Source organism: Procambarus clarkii, chromosome 21 (genome assembly GCF_040958095.1).
Source record: "Procambarus clarkii isolate CNS0578487 chromosome 21, FALCON_Pclarkii_2.0, whole genome shotgun sequence".
Classification (NCBI taxonomy): domain Eukaryota; kingdom Metazoa; phylum Arthropoda; class Malacostraca; order Decapoda; family Cambaridae; genus Procambarus; species Procambarus clarkii.
In genome coordinates, this window is record NC_091170.1 from 10,865,660 (window position 1) to 10,882,901 (window position 17,242).

Sequence of the window (17,242 nt, forward strand, 5' to 3'; positions counted from 1 at the left end):
CTGGTATAGAGGGAGTAAGTGCCGCTGGCAACACCACCGCTGGTATAGAAGGAATAAACGCTGCTGGTATAGAGGGAATGAACGCTGCTGGTATAGAGGGAGTGAACGCCGCTGGCAACACCACCTCTGGAATAGAGGGAGTGAGCGCCGCTGGCAACACCTCAGCTGGTATAGAGGGAGTGAGCGCCACTGGCAACTCCAACGCTGGTATAGAGGGAGTGAACGCCGCTGGAAACACCACCTATGGAATAGAGGGAATGAGCGCCGCTGGCAACACCTCCGCTGGTATAAAGGGAGTGAGCGCCACTGGCAACACCACCGCAGGTAAAGAGGGAGGGAACGCTGCTGGTATAGAGGGAGTGAGCGCCGCTGGCAACACCTACGCTGGTATAGAGGAAGTGAGCGCTGCTGGCAACACCGCAGCTGGCAACACTTCCGCTAGTATAGAGGGAGTGAGCGCCGCTGGCAACACCTCCGCTGGTATTGAGGAAATGAGCGCCGCTGGCAACACCACCGCTCGTTTTATAGGGAGTGAACGACGCTGGCAACACCTCCGCTGGTATAGAGGGAGTGAGCGCCACTGGCAACTCCACCGCTGGTATAGAGGGAGTGAACGCCGCTGGAAACACCACCTATGGAATAGAGGGAGTGAGCGCCGCTGGCAACACCTCCGCTGGTATAGAGGGCATGAGCGATTCTGGCACCACTACCACTGGTATAGAGGGAGTGAGCGCCGCTGGCAACACCACCGCTGGTATAGAGGGAGTGAGCGCCGCTGTCAACACTACTGCTGGTATAGAGGGACTGAGCGCCGATGACATTGAGGGTGTGAGCGCCTCTTGCAACACTGACTCTGGTATTGAGGGAGTGAGCACCACTGCCAACACCACCGCTGGAATAGAGGGAGTGAGCGCTGCTAGCCACTCCACCGCTGGTATAGAGGGAGTTAGCGCCGCTGGCAACACCACCGCTGGTATAGAGGAAGTGAACGCTGCTGGTATAGAGGGAGTTAGCGCCGCTGGCAACACCACCTCTGGTATAGAGGGAGTGAACGCTACTGGTATAGAGGAACTGAGCGCCGCTGGTCACCACCGCTGGTATAGAGGGAGTGAACGCTGCTGGTATAGAGGGAGTGAGCGCCACTGGCAACACCACTGCTGGTATAGAGGGAGTGAGCGCTACTGGTATGGAGGAAGTGAGCGCCGCTGGCAACACCGCCGCTGGTATAGAGGGAGTGAACGCTACTGGTATAGAGGAAGTGAGCGCCGCTGGTCACCACCGCTGGTATAGAGGGAGTGAACGCTGCTGATATAGATGCAGAGAGCACTGCTGGCAACACCACCGCTGGTATAGAGAGAGTGAGCGCCGTTGGCAACACCACCGCTGTTTAAGAGGGAGTGAGCACCGCTGGCAACACCACCGCTGGTATAGAGGATGTGAGCGCCGTTGGCAACACAACCGCTGGTAAAGAGGGAGTGAGCGCTGCAGGCAACACCACCGCTGATATAGAGAGAGTGAGCGCTGCTGGCAACACCACCGCTGGTATAGAGGGAGTGAGCGCTGCTGGCAACACCACCGCTGGTATAGAGGGAGTGAGCGCTGCAGGCAACACCAACGCTTTTATAAGGGTATTAAGCGCCGCTGGTATAGAGGGAGTCAGCGCCGCTGGTATAGAGGGAGTGAGCGCCGCTGGAAAAGAGGGAGTGAGCGCCGCTGGCAACACTGCCGCTGGTATAGAGGGAGTGAGTGCCGCTGGCACCACTAAAGCTGGGAAAGATTGAGTGAGCGCTGCTGGCCACTCCTCCGCTGGTATAGAGGGAGTGAGTGCCGCTGGCAACACCACCCCTGGTATAGAGGGAGTGAACGCTATTGGTATAGAGGGAGTGAACACTGCTGGTATAGAGGGAGTGAACGCTGCTGGTATAGAGGGAATAAGCGCCACGGGCAACTCCACCGCTCGTATAGAGGGAGTGAGCGCCGCTGGCAAAACCACCGCTGGCATAGAGTGAGTGAGCGCCGCTAGCAACACCATCTCTGGTATAGAGGGAGTGAGCGCCGCTAGCAACACCTCCACATGGATAGGGGGAGTGAGCGCCGCTGGCAACACCTCCGCTGGTATAGAGGGAGTGAGCGCCGCTGTTATAGAGGGAGTCAGCGCCGCTGGTATAGAAGGAGTGAGCGCCGCTGGCAACACCTCCGCTGGTATAGAGGGAGTGAGCCCCGCTGTTATAGAGGGAGTCAGCGCCGCTGGTATAGAAGGAGTGAGCGCCGAGGGCAACACTGCCGCTGGTATAGAAAGAGAGAGCCTCGCTGGGAACTCCAACGCTGGTATAGAGGGAGTGAGCGCCGGTAGCAAAACCACTGCTGGTATAGAGGGAGTGAGAGCCGCTGGAAACACCACCGCTGGTATAGAGGCAGTGAACGCTGCTGGTATAGAGGGAGTGAGCGCAACTGGCAACACCACCGCTGGTATAGAGAGAGTGAGCGCCGCTGGCAAAACCACCGCTGGTATAGAGGGAGTGAGTGCCGCTGGCAACACCACCGCTGGTATAGAGGGAGTGAACGCTGCTGGCAACACCTCCGCTGGTATAGAGGGAGTGAGCGCCGGTGGCAACACCTCCGCAGATATAGAGGGAGTGAGCGCCGTTGGCAACTCCACCGCTGTTATAGAGGGGTCAGCGCCGCTGGTATAGAAGGAGTGAGCCCCGCAGGCAACACTGCCGCTGGTATAGAGGGAGAGAGCCTCGCTGGGAACTCCAACGCTGGTATAGAGGGAGTCAGTGCAGTTGGCAACACCATTCCTGGTATAGCGGAAGTGAGCGGCGCTGGCAACACCACCGCTGGTAAAAAGGGAGTTAACGCTGCTGGTATAGAGGGACTGAGCGCCGCTGGCAACACCGCCGCTGGCAACACCTCCACTGGTATTGAGGGAGTGAGCGCGGCTGGCAACACCACCGCTTGTATAGAGGGATTGAGCGCCTCTGGCAACATCACCATTGGTATAGAGGGAGTGAGCGCCGCTGGCAACATCTCCGCTAGTATAGAGGGAGTGATTGGCGCTGGCAACTCCATCGCTGGTATAGAGGGAGTGAGCGCCGCTGGCAATACTAATGCTGGTATAAAGGGAGTGAGCGCCACTGGTATAGAGGGTGTGAGTGCCGCTGGCAACACCGACTCTGGTATTGAGGGAGTGAGCACCATTGGCAACAGCACCGCTGGTATAGAGGAAGTGAGCGTCGCTGGCAACACCACCGCTGGTATAGAGGGAGTGAACGCTGCTGGTATAGAGGGAGTGAGCGTCGCTTGCAACACCACCGCTGGTAAAGAGGGAGTGAACGCTGCTGGTATAGAGGGAGTGAGCGCCACTGGCAACACCACCGCTGGCAACATCGCCCTGGTATAGAAGGATTGAGCGACGCTGGCAGGACGAACGCTGGTATAGAGGGCTTGAACGATGCTGGCAACACCACCGCTGGTATAGAGGGAGTGAGCGCCGCTGGCAACAGCACCGCTGATATAGAGGGAGTGAGCGCCGCTGGCAACACCACCACTGGTATAGAGGGAGTGAGCGCCGTTGGAAATACCGCCGCTTGTATAGAGAGTGTGAGCGCCGCTGGCAACACCACCGCTGGTATAGAGGGAGTGAGCGCTGCTGGCAACAATACCGCTGGTATAGAGGGAGTGAGCGCCGCTGGCAACAATACCGCTTTTATAGAGGGAGTGAGCGCCGCTGGCAACACCACCGCTGGTATAGAGGGAGTGAGCGCCGTTGGAAACACCGCCGCTTGTATAGAGAGTGTGAACGCCGCTGGCAACACGACCGCTGGTATAGAGAGTGTGAGCGCCGCTGGCAACACCACCGCTGGTATAGAGGGAGTGAGCGCCGCTGGCAACAATACCGCTGGTATAGAGGGAGTGAGCGCTGCTGGCAACACCACCGCTGGTATAGAGGGAGTGAGCGCCGCTGGCAACACGACCGCTGGTATAGAGAGTGTGAGCGCCGCTGGCAACACCACCGCTGGTATAGAGGGAGTGAGCACCGCTGGCAACACCACCGCTGGTATAGAGGGAGTGAGCGCCGCTGGCAACACCACCGCTGGTATAGAGGGAGTGAGCGCTGCTGGCAACACCGTCGCTGGCAACACTGCAGGTGTCAACACCACCGCTGGTATAGAGGGAGTGAACGCTGCTGGTATAGAGGGAGTGAGCGCCGCTGGCAACACCCCCGCTGGTATAGAGGGAGTGAACGCTGCTGGTATAGAGGGAGTGAGCGCCGCTGGCAACACCACCGCTGGTATAGAGGGAGTGAACGCTGCTGGTATAGAGGGAGTGAACGACGCTGGCAACACCACCGCTGGTATAGACGGAGTGAGCACCGCTGGCAACACCACCTCTGGTATAGAGGGAGTGAGCGCCGCTGGCACCACTACCGCTGGTATAGAGGGTGTGAGTGCCGCTGGCAACACCACCGCTGGTAAAGAAGGAATAAACGCTGCTGGTATAGAGGGAGTGAACGCTGCTGGTATAGAGGGAGTGAACGCCGCTGGCAACACCAATTCTGGAATAGAGGGAGTGAGCGCCGCTGGCAACACCTCCGCTGGTATAGAGGGAGTGAGCGCCACTGGCAACTCCACCGCTGGTATAGAGGGAGTGAACGCCGCTGGCAACACCACCTATGGAATAGAGGGAATGAGCGCCGCTGGCAACACCTCCGCTGGTATAAAGGGAGTGAGCGCCACTGGCAACATCACCGCTGGTAAAGAGAAGGGAACGCTGCTGGTATAGAGGGAGTGAGCGCCGCTGGCAACACCTACGCTGGTATAGAGGAAGTGAGTGCCGCTGGCAACACCGCCGCTGGCAACACCTCCGCTAGTATAGAGGGAGTGAGCGCCGCTAGCAACACCTCCGCTGGTATTGAGGAAATGAGCGCCGCTGGCAACACCACCGTTCGTTTTATAGGGAGTGAACGACGCTGGCAACACCTCCCCTGATATAGAGGAAGTAAGCGCCGCAGGCAACACCGCCGCTGGCAACACTTCCGCTAGTATAGAGGGAGTGAGCGCCGCTAGCAACACCTCCGCTGGAATTGAGGAAATGAGCGCCGCTGGCAACACCACCGCTCGTTTTATAGGGAGTGAACGACGCTGGCAACACCTCCGCTGGTATAGAGGGAGTGAGCGCCGCTGGCAACACCACCGCTGGTATAGAGGGAGTGAGCGCCGCTGTCAACACTACTGCTGGTATAAAGGGACTGAGCGCCGATGGCATTGAGGGTGTGAGCGCCTCTTGCAACACTGACTCTGGTATTGAGGGAGTGAGCACCACTGCCAACACCACCGCTCGAATAGAGGGAGTGAGCGCTGCTGGCCACTCCACCGCTGGTATAGAAGGAGTTAGCGCCGCTGGTAACACCACCGCTGGCATAGAGGAAGTGAACGCTGCTGGTATAGAGGGAGTTAGCGCCGCTGGCAACACCACCTCTGGTATAGAGGGAGTGAACGCTACTGGTATAGAGGAAGTGAGCGCCGCTGGTCACCACCGCTGGTATAGAGGGAGTGAACGCTGCTGGTATAGAGGGAGTGAGCGCCACTGGCAACACCACTGCTGGTATAGAGGGAGTGAGCGCTACTGGTGTAGAGGAAGTGAGCCCCGCTGGCAACACCACCGCTGGTATAGAGGGAGTGAACGCTCCTGGAATAGAGGAAGTGAGCGCCGCTGGTCACCACCGCTGGTATAGAGGGAGTGAACGCTGCTGATATAGAGGGAGTGAACACTGCTGGCAACACCACCGCTGGTATAGAGGGAGTGAGCGCCGTTGGCAACACCACCGCCGTTTAAGAGGGAGTGAGCACCGCTGACAACACCACCGCTGGTATAGAGGGTGTGAGCGCCGTTGGCAACACCACCGCCGTTTAAGAGGGAGTGAGCACCGCTGACAACACCACCGCTGGTATAGAGGGAGTGAGCACCGCTGACAACACAACCGCTGGTAAAGAGGAAGTGAGCGCTGCTGGCAACACCACCGCTGGTATAGAGGGAGTGAGCGCTGCTGGCAACACCACCGCTGGTATAGAGGGAGTGAGCGCTGCAGGCAACACCACCGCTTTTATAAGGGTATTAAGCGCCGCTGGTATAGAGGGAGTCAGCGCCGCTGGTATAGAGGGAGTGAGCGCCGCTGGAAAAGAGGGAGTGAGCGCCGCTGGCAACACTGCCGCTGGTATAGAAGGAGTGAGTGCCGCTGGCACCACTAAAGCTGGTAAAGATTGAGTGAGCGCTGCTGGCCACTCCTCCGCTGGTATAGAGGGAGTGAGTGCCGCTGGCAACAACACCGCTGGTATAGAGGGAGTGAACGCTGCTGGTATAGAGGGAGTGAACGCTGCTGGTATAGAGGGAGTGAACGCTGCTGGTATAGAGGGAATAAGCGCCACGGGCAACTTCACCGCTCATATAGAGGGAGTGAGCGCCGCTGGCAAAATCACCGCTGGCATAGAGTGAGTGAGCGCCGCTAGCAACACCATCTCTGGTATAGAGGGAGTGAGCGCCGCTGGCAACACCTCCGCTGGGATAGAGGGAGTGAGCGCCGCTGGCAACACCTCCGCTGGTATAGAGGGAGTGAGCGCCGCTGTTATAGAGGGATTCAGCGCCGCTGGTATAGAAGGAGTTAGCGCCGAGGGCAACACTGCCGCTGGTATACAAAGAGAGAGCCTCGCTGGGACCTCCAACGCTGGTACAGAGGGAGTGAGCGCCGGTGGCAAAACCACTGCTGGTATAGAGGGAGTGAGAGCCGCTGGAAACACCACCGCTGGTATAGAGGCAATGAACGCTGCTGGTATAGAGGGAGTGAGCGCAACTGGCAACACCACTGCTGGTATAGAGAGAGTGAGCGCCGCTGGCAAAACCACCGCTGGTATAGAGGGAGTGAACGCTGCTGGCAACACCTCCGCTGGTATAGAGGGAGTGAGCGCCGATGGCAACACCTCCGCAGGTATAGAGGGAGTGAGCGCCGTTGGCAACTCCACCGCTGTTATAGAGGGAGTCAGCGCCGCTGGTATATAAGGAGTGAGCGCCGCAGGCAACACTGCCGCTGGTATAGAGGGAGAGAGCCTCGCAGGGAACTCCAACGCTGGTATAGAGGGAGTCAGTGCCGCTGGCATCACCACCGCTCTATTTAAGGAGTGAGCGACGCTGGCAACACCATTCCTGGTATAGAGGAAGTGAGCGCCGCTGGCAACACCACCGCTGGTATAGAGGGAGTTAACGCTGCTGGTATAGAGGGACTGAGCGCCGCTGGCAACACCGCCGCTGGCAACACCTCCGCTGGTATTGAGGGAGTGAGCGCGGCTGGGAACACTACCACTTGTATAGAGGGATTGAGCGCCTCTGGCAACATCACCATTGGTATAGAGGGAGTTAGCGCCGCTGGCAACATCTCCGCTAGTATAGAGGGAGTGATTGGCGCTGGCAACTCCATCGCTAATATAGAGGGAGTGAGCGCCGCTGGCAATACTAATGCTGGTATAAAGGGAGTGAGCGCCACTGGTATAGAGGGTGTGAGTACCGCTGGCAACACCGACTCTGGTATTGAGGAAGTGAGCACCATTGGTAACACCACCGCTGGTATAGAGAGAGTGAGCGCTGCTGGCAACACTGCCGCTGGCAACACTGCTGCTGTCAACAGCACCGCTGGTATTGAGGGAGTGAGCGTCGCTGGCAACACCACCGCTGGTATAGAGGGAGTGAACGCTGCTGGTATAGAGGGAGTGAGCTTCGCTTGCAACACCACCGCTGGTATAGAGGGAGTGAACGCTGCTGGTATAGAGGGAGTGAGCACCGCTGGCAACACCACCGCTGGCAACATTGCCCTGGTATAGAAGGATTGAGCGACGCTGGCAGCACGAACGCTGGTATAGAGGGCTTAAACGACGCTGGCAACACCACCGCTGGTATAGAGGGAGTGAGCGCCGCTGGCAACAGCACCGCTGATATAGAGGGAGTGAGCGCCGCTGGCAACACCACCGCTGGTATAGAGGGAGTGAGCGCCGTTGGAAACACCGCCGCTTGTATAGAGAGTCTGAGCGCCACTGGCAACACGACCGCTGGTATAGAGGGAGTGAGCGCTGCTGGCAACAATACCGCTGGTATAGAGGGAGTGAGCGCCGCTGGCAACACCACCGCTGGTATAGAGGGAGTGAGCGCCGTTGGAAACACCGCCGCTTGTATAGAGAGTGTGAGCGCCGCTGGCAACACGACCGCTGGTATAGAGAGTGTTGTAACACTGTAAAAGTGTTTGGTTTAGTTTAATACATATATATAGTACATGAGTCACAGACAGGGATTTGAGAAAGGCGCCAGGTTGTCGGCCTGAGATCTCACACCTCAATGCGTTAATGACCTCAAGTGACCTGAGGTCAGATCATGAGAATTTCACCTTGCTTCCGCTAATCTCATAATTGGAGTCTGGTAGCCTTCAAACATGCCGACATTTAAGGAGTGGCTTGGTAGTGCCGGAGGCTATCTACTTGTGTGCGGAGTTAGTACTAGGGTCCCCAATACATACTCGGAGAGCTATCGATTCGAGAGCATTAAGAGAACAGCAGACGAGCCAGCAGAGCAGAGAAGACGTCCTTAGCAGGGAGGCTGTCGGCCGGCAGGGGCGAGACAGTCTCTGTCAAGCTACAGACCCCCCCCCCTCCCTATTCAATTTAGACTCAGTCCTCGGTGAGTGAACATTAAGGTGACTTGTCGTGTTTTACCAGTGTTGTGTGATGATCAGGGGCAGTCAATTGTAGTGTTCTCAAATTCTTGGAGGATGACTCACTTTGAATATTAATCTTTAACATTTTAATTGGATTGCTGAAGTTATGATACTTATCATGAAAAATATAATTGTTGAATTTATTATTTAAATGGACTTTATTTTGTTCCCTAGAGATTTTGAGTTGAGGTGAGAAAGCCTCTGGGATTATTGGTTCCCTGATATTAATGAGTACATGGTTGGAGTTGATACATGATAAAGATGGGACAGATTAATAATGACCTCTTGATAACATCTCTTGAGAATTTTGTGGTACAGACAAGTTCCATTCCTTGTCTTGTATGTGATGATCTAGAATGGATGGTGGCAGCATTTCGTCTTCTACTTTCTACTCTTCTACTTCTACTATCTACTCTTCTACTTCTACCTATCTACACCTCTCCCTCCACCCCTCTCTAAACTCTCACTTTCAACTAATGACCCTCCTCGCTCCTCCCACCTCTCTCCTCTCTCACCCCAAACCCTCACTAATTACTTCACTATTCATTTCTTTCCTTTCGTTTTCTCTTATACGTTTGTGGCAATGATTCTGTATTCTAGAGTTCTCTCTAGAGTTTCGGGTAGCTGGTCCAGTTACGGCGCCTTGTAGTCTTAGCACCTAGGTAGTCAAATACCTAGGTTACAAGGTGTTGAACGAGAGAGGCTGCCTTAGGAACTCTGGAGGTGCTCTAGAATAGTTAGCTAACTGGGGACGGGATAACGGACTAGAGAGAGCTGTTTCCCCCGGCCTCGTTAGTTAACTGGGGGGTGGAATAATGGACAAGATAGAGCTATTTCCCCCACCCCCCGTTACAATGTGAGCGCCGCTGGCAACACCACCGCTGGTATAGAGGGAGTGAGCGCCGCTGGCAACAATACCGCTGGTATAGAGGGAGTGAGCGCTGCTGGCAACACCATCGCTGGTATAGAGGGAGTGAGCGCCGCTGGTATAAAGAGTGTGAGCGCCGCTGGCAACACCACCGCTGGTATAGAGGGAGTGAGTGCCGCTGACAACAACACCGCTGGTATAGAGGGAATGAGCGCCGTTGGCAACACCGCCGCTTGTATAGAGGGTGTGAGCGTAACTGGCAACACCGCCGCTGGTATAGAAGGAGTGAGCGCCGCTGGCAACAATACCGCTGGTATAGAGGGAGTGAGCGCTGCTGGCAACACCACCGCTGGTATAGAGGGAGTGAGCGCCGTTGGCAACACCACCGCTGGTAAAGAGGGAGTGAGCGCCGCTGGCAACACCACCGCTGGTATAGAGGGAGTTAACGCTGCTGGTATAGAGGGACTGAGCGCCGCTGGCAACACTGCCGCTGGCAACACCTCCGCTGGTATTGGGGGAGTGAGCGCGGCTGGCAACACCACCGCTTGTATAGAGGGATTGAGCGCCTCTGGCAACATCACCATTGGTATAGAGGGAGTTAGCGCCGCTGGCAACATCTCCGCTAGTATAGAGGGAGTGATTGGCGCTGGCAACTCCATCGCTGGTATAGAGGGAGTGAGCGCCGCTGGCAATACTAATGCTGGTATAAAGGGAGTGAGCGCCACTGGTATAGAGGGTGTGAGTGCCGCTGGCAACACCGACTCTGGTATTGAGGGAGTGAGCACCATTGGCAACACCACCGCTGGTATAGAGAGAGTGAGCGCTGCTGGCAACACCACCGCTGGTATAGAGGGAGTGAGCGCCGCTGGCAACACCACCGCTGGTATAGAGGGAGTGAGCGCCGCTGGTATAGAGGGAGTGAGCGCCGCTGGCAACACCACCGCTGGTATAGAGGGAGTGAACGCTGCTGGTATAGAGGGAGTGAGCGCCGCTGGCAACACCACCGCTGGCAACATCGCTCTGGTATAGAAGGATTGAGCGACACTGGCAGCACGAACGCTGGTATAGAGGGAGTGAGCGCCGCTGGCAACAGCACCGCTGATATAGAGGGAGTGAGCGCCGCTGGCAACAGCACCGCTGATATAGAGGGAGTGACCGCCGCTGGGAACACCACCGCTGGTATAGAGGGAGTGAGCGCCGTTGGAAACACCACCGCTGGTATAGAGGGAGTGAGCGCCGCTGGCAACACCACCGCTGGTATAGAGGGAGTGAGCGCTGCTGGCAACAATACCGCTGGTATAGAGGGAGTGAGCGCCGCTGGCAACAATACCGCTTTTATAGAGGGAGTGAGCGCCGCTGGCAACACCACCGCTGGTATAGAGGGAGTGAGAGCCGTTGGAAACAATACCGCTTTTATAGAGGGAGTGAGCGCCGCTGGCAACACCACCGCTGGTATAGAGGGAGAGAGCGCCGCTGGCAACAATACCGCTTTTATAGAGGGAGTGAGCGCCGCTGGCACCACTACCACTGGTATAGAGGGAGTGAGCGCCGCTGGCAACACCACCGCTGGTATAGAGGGAGTGAGCGCCGCTGTCAACACTACTGCTGGTATAAAGGGACTGAGCGCCGATCGCATAGAGGGTGTGAGCGCCTCTGGCAACACTGACTCTGGTATTGAGGGAGTGAGCACCACTGCCAACACCACCGCTGGAATAGAGGGAGTGAGCGCTGCTGGCCACTCCACCGCTGGTATAGAGGGAGTGAGCGCCGCTGGCAACACCACCGCTGGTATAGAGGGAGTGAACGCTGGTGGTATAGAGGGAGTGAGCGCCGCTGGCAACACCACCGCTGGTATAGATGGAGTGAACGCTACTGGTATAGAGGAAGTGAGTCCCGCTGGTCACCACCGCTGGTATAGAGGGAGTGAACGCTGCTGGTATAGAGGGAGTGAGCGCTGCTGGCAACACCACCGCTGGTATAGAGGGAATGAGTGCTGCTGGCAACACCACCGCTGGTATAGATCGAGTGAGCGCCGCTGGCAACACCACCGCTGATATAGAGGGAGTGAGCGCCGCTGGCAACACCATCACTGGTATAGAGTGAGTGAGCGCTGCTGGCAACTCCACTGCTGGTACAGAGGGATTGAGCGCCGCTGGCAACACCACCGCTGTTATAGAGGGAGTTAGCGCCGCTGGCAACTCCACCGCTGGTATAGAGGGAGTGAGCGCTGCTGGCAACAATATCGCTGGCATAGAGGTAGTGAGCGCCGCTGGCAACACCACGGCTGGTATAGAGGGAGTGAGCGCCGTTGGAAACACCGCCGCTTGTATAGAGAGTGTGAGCGCCGCTGGCAACACGACCGCTGGTATAGAGAGTGTTGTAACACTGTAAAAGTGTTTGGTTTAGTTTAATACATATATATAGTACATGAGTCACAGACAGGGATTTGAGCAAGGCGCCAGGTTGTCGGCCTGAGATCTCACACCTCAAAGCGTTAATGACCTCAAGTGACCTGAGGTCAGATCCTGAGAATTTCACCTTGCTTCCGCTAATCTCATAATTGGAGTCTGGTAGCCTTCAAACATGCCGACGTTTAAGGAGTGGCTTGGTAGTGCCGGAGGCTATCTACTTGTGTGCGGAGTTAGTACTAGGGTCCCCAATACATACTCGGAGAGCTATCGATTCGAGAGCATTAAGAGAACAGCAGACGAGCCAGCAGAGCAGAGATGACGTCCCTAGCAGGGAGGCTGTCGGCCGGCAGGGGCGAGACAGTCTCTGTCAAGCTACAGACCCCCCCCCCCTCCCTATTCAACTTAGACTCAGTCCTCGGTGAGTGAACATTAAGGTGACTTGTCGTGTTTTACCAGTGTTGTGTGATGATCAGGGGCAGTCAATTGTAGTGTTCTCAAATTCTTGGAGGATGACTCACTTTGAATATTAATCTTTAACATTTTAATTGGATTGCTGAAGTTATGATATTTATCATGAAAAATATAATTGTTGAATTTATTATTTAAATGGACTTTATTTTGTTCCCTAGAGATTTTGAGTTGAGGTGAGAAAGCCTCTGGGATTATTGGTTCCCTGATATTAATGAGTACATGGTTGGAGTTGATACATGATAAAGATGGGACAGATTAATAATGACCTCTTGATAACATCTCTTGAGAATTTTGTGATACAGACAAGTTCCATTCTTTGTCTCGTATGTGATGATCTAGAATGGATGGTGGCAGCATTTCGTCTTCTACTTTCTACTCTTCTACTTCTACTATCTACTCTTCTACTTCTACCTATCTACACCTCTCCCTCCACCCCTCTCTAAACTCTCACTTTCAACTAATGACCCTCCTCGCTCCTCCCACCTCTCTCCTCTCTCACCCCAAACCCTCACTAATTACTTCACTATTCATTTCTTTCCTTTCGTTTTCTCTTATACGTTTGTGGCAATGATTCTGTATTCTAGAGTTCTCTCTAGAGTTTCGGGTAGCTGGTCCAGTTACGGCGCCTTGTAGTCTTAGCACCTAGGTAGTCAAATACCTAGGTTACAAGGTGTTGAACGAGAGAGGCTGCCTTAGGAACTCTGGAGGTGCTCTAGAATAGTTAGCTAACTGGGGACGGGATAACGGACTAGAGAGAGCTGTTTCCCCCGGCCTCGTTAGTTAACTGGGGGGTGGAATAATGGACAAGATAGAGCTATTTCCCCCACCCCTCGTTACAATGTGAGCGCCGCTGGCAACACCACCGCTGGTATAGAGGGAGTGAGCGCCGCTGGCAACAATACCGCTAGTATAGAGGGAGTGATTGGCGCTGGCAACTCCATCGCTAATATAGAGGGAGTGAGCGCCGCTGGCAATACTAATGCTGGTATAAAGGGAGTGAGCGCCACTGGTATAGAGGTTGTGAGTACCGCTGGCAACACCGACTCTGGTATTGAGGAAGTGAGCACCATTGGTAACACCACCGCTGGTATAGAGAGAGTGAGCGCTGCTGGCAACACTGCCGCTGGCAACACTGCTGCTGTCAACAGCACCGCTGGTATTGAGGGAGTGAGCGTCGCTGGCAACACCACCGCTGGTATAGAGGGAGTGAACGCTGCTGGTATAGAGGGAGTGAGCTTCGCTTGCAACACCACCGCTGGTATAGAGGGAGTGAACGCTGCTGGTATAGAGGGAGTGAGCACCGCTGGCAACACCACCGCTGGCAACATTGCCCTGGTATAGAAGGATTGAGCGACGCTGGCAGCACGAACGCTGGTATAGAGGGCTTAAACGACGCTGGCAACACCACCGCTGGTATAGAGGGAGTGAGCGCCGCTGGCAACAGCACCGCTGATATAGAGGGAGTGAGCGCCGCTGGCAACACCACCGCTGGTATAGAGGGAGTGAGCGCCGTTGGAAACACCGCCGCTTGTATAGAGAGTGTGAGCGCCACTGGCAACACGACCGCTGGTATAGAGGGAGTGAGCGCTGCTGGCAACAATACCGCTGGTATAGAGGGAGTGAGCGCCGCTGGCAACACCACCGCTGGTATAGAGGGAGTGAGCGCCGTTGGAAACACCGCCGCTTGTATAGAGAGTGTGAGCGCCGCTGGCAACACGACCGCTGGTATAGAGAGTGTTGTAACACTGTAAAAGTGTTTGGTTTAGTTTAATACATATATATAGTACATGAGTCACAGACAGGGATTTGAGAAAGGCGCCAGGTTGTCGGCCTGAGATCTCACACCTCAATGCGTTAATGACCTCAAGTGACCTGAGGTCAGATCATGAGAATTTCACCTTGCTTCCGCTAATCTCATAATTGGAGTCTGGTAGCCTTCAAACATGCCGACATTTAAGGAGTGGCTTGGTAGTGCCGGAGGCTATCTACTTGTGTGCGGAGTTAGTACTAGGGTCCCCAATACATACTCGGAGAGCTATCGATTCGAGAGCATTAAGAGAACAGCAGACGAGCCAGCAGAGCAGAGAAGACGTCCTTAGCAGGGAGGCTGTCGGCCGGCAGGGGCGAGACAGTCTCTGTCAAGCTACAGACCCCCCCCCCTCCCTATTCAATTTAGACTCAGTCCTCGGTGAGTGAACATTAAGGTGACTTGTCGTGTTTTACCAGTGTTGTGTGATGATCAGGGGCAGTCAATTGTAGTGTTCTCAAATTCTTGGAGGATGACTCACTTTGAATATTAATCTTTAACATTTTAATTGGATTGCTGAAGTTATGATACTTATCATGAAAAATATAATTGTTGAATTTATTATTTAAATGGACTTTATTTTGTTCCCTAGAGATTTTGAGTTGAGGTGAGAAAGCCTCTGGGATTATTGGTTCCCTGATATTAATGAGTACATGGTTGGAGTTGATACATGATAAAGATGGGACAGATTAATAATGACCTCTTGATAACATCTCTTGAGAATTTTGTGGTACAGACAAGTTCCATTCCTTGTCTTGTATGTGATGATCTAGAATGGATGGTGGCAGCATTTCGTCTTCTACTTTCTACTCTTCTACTTCTACTATCTACTCTTCTACTTCTACCTATCTACACCTCTCCCTCCACCCCTCTCTAAACTCTCACTTTCAACTAATGACCCTCCTCGCTCCTCCCACCTCTCTCCTCTCTCACCCCAAACCCTCACTAATTACTTCACTATTCATTTCTTTCCTTTCGTTTTCTCTTATACGTTTGTGGCAATGATTCTGTATTCTAGAGTTCTCTCTAGAGTTTCGGGTAGCTGGTCCAGTTACGGCGCCTTGTAGTCTTAGCACCTAGGTAGTCAAATACCTAGGTTACAAGGTGTTGAACGAGAGAGGCTGCCTTAGGAACTCTGGAGGTGCTCTAGAATAGTTAGCTAACTGGGGACGGGATAACGGACTAGAGAGAGCTGTTTCCCCCGGCCTCGTTAGTTAACTGGGGGGTGGAATAATGGACAAGATAGAGCTATTTCCCCCACCCCCCGTTACAATGTGAGCGCCGCTGGCAACACCACCGCTGGTATAGAGGGAGTGAGCGCCGCTGGCAACAATACCGCTGGTATAGAGGGAGTGAGCGCTGCTGGCAACACCATCGCTGGTATAGAGGGAGTGAGCGCCGCTGGTATAAAGAGTGTGAGCGCCGCTGGCAACACCACCGCTGGTATAGAGGGAGTGAGTGCCGCTGACAACAACACCGCTGGTATAGAGGGAATGAGCGCCGTTGGCAACACCGCCGCTTGTATAGAGGGTGTGAGCGTAACTGGCAACACCGCCGCTGGTATAGAAGGAGTGAGCGCCGCTGGCAACAATACCGCTGGTATAGAGGGAGTGAGCGCTGCTGGCAACACCACCGCTGGTATAGAGGGAGTGAGCGCCGTTGGCAACACCACCGCTGGTAAAGAGGGAGTGAGCGCCGCTGGCAACACCACCGCTGGTATAGAGGGAGTTAACGCTGCTGGTATAGAGGGACTGAGCGCCGCTGGCAACACTGCCGCTGGCAACACCTCCGCTGGTATTGGGGGAGTGAGCGCGGCTGGCAACACCACCGCTTGTATAGAGGGATTGAGCGCCTCTGGCAACATCACCATTGGTATAGAGGGAGTTAGCGCCGCTGGCAACATCTCCGCTAGTATAGAGGGAGTGATTGGCGCTGGCAACTCCATCGCTGGTATAGAGGGAGTGAGCGCCGCTGGCAATACTAATGCTGGTATAAAGGGAGTGAGCGCCACTGGTATAGAGGGTGTGAGTGCCGCTGGCAACACCGACTCTGGTATTGAGGGAGTGAGCACCATTGGCAACACCACCGCTGGTATAGAGAGAGTGAGCGCTGCTGGCAACACCACCGCTGGTATAGAGGGAGTGAGCGCCGCTGGCAACACCACCGCTGGTATAGAGGGAGTGAGCGCCGCTGGTATAGAGGGAGTGAGCGCCGCTGGCAACACCACCGCTGGTATAGAGGGAGTGAACGCTGCTGGTATAGAGGGAGTGAGCGCCGCTGGCAACACCACCGCTGGCAACATCGCTCTGGTATAGAAGGATTGAGCGACACTGGCAGCACGAACGCTGGTATAGAGGGAGTGAGCGCCGCTGGCAACAGCACCGCTGATATAGAGGGAGTGAGCGCCGCTGGCAACAGCACCGCTGATATAGAGGGAGTGAGCGCCGCTGGGAACACCACCGCTGGTATAGAGGGAGTGAGCGCCGTTGGAAACACCACCGCTGGTATAGAGGGAGTGAGCGCCGCTGGCAACACCACCGCTGGTATAGAGGGAGTGAGCGCTGCTGGCAACAATACCGCTGGTATAGAGGGAGTGAGCGCCGCTGGCAACAATACCGCTTTTATAGAGGGAGTGAGCGCCGCTGGCAACACCACCGCTGGTATAGAGGGAGTGAGAGCCGTTGGAAACAATACCGCTTTTATAGAGGGAGTGAGCGCCGCTGGCAACACCACCGCTGGTATAGAGGGAGAGAGCGCCGCTGGCAACAATACCGCTTTTATAGAGGGAGTGAGCGCCGCTGGCACCACTACCACTGGTATAGAGGGAGTGAGCGCCGCTGGCAACACCACCGCTGGTATAGAGGGAGTGAGCGCCGCTGTCAACACTACTGCTGGTATAAAGGGACTGAGCGCCGATCGCATAGAGGGTG

General features: G+C 55.2%; 2 protein-coding genes across 2 annotated transcripts; both read left to right on the forward strand.

The window, feature by feature from the left end:
• Window positions 1-77: 77 nt before the first annotated feature.
• On the forward strand, window positions 78-8,281 carry LOC138367062 (mucin-19-like). Its single transcript, XM_069328458.1, has 9 exons — window positions 78-398; window positions 529-1,036; window positions 2,811-3,257; window positions 3,404-3,904; window positions 4,301-4,779; window positions 5,132-5,544; window positions 6,510-7,048; window positions 7,174-7,725; window positions 7,872-8,281. Exons 1-9 carry the CDS (start codon window positions 78-80, stop codon window positions 8,279-8,281), a joined length of 4,170 nt encoding a protein of 1,389 aa, XP_069184559.1.
• A 1,549-nt stretch (window positions 8,282-9,830) lies between these two features.
• Window positions 9,831-14,256, forward strand: LOC138367063 (autotransporter adhesin BpaC-like). The gene is made up of 5 exons (XM_069328459.1): window positions 9,831-9,975; window positions 10,216-10,428; window positions 11,043-11,372; window positions 13,314-13,700; window positions 13,847-14,256. Exons 1-5 carry the CDS (start codon window positions 9,831-9,833, stop codon window positions 14,254-14,256), a joined length of 1,485 nt encoding a protein of 494 aa, XP_069184560.1.
• The last annotated feature ends 2,986 nt before the right edge of the window (window positions 14,257-17,242 follow it).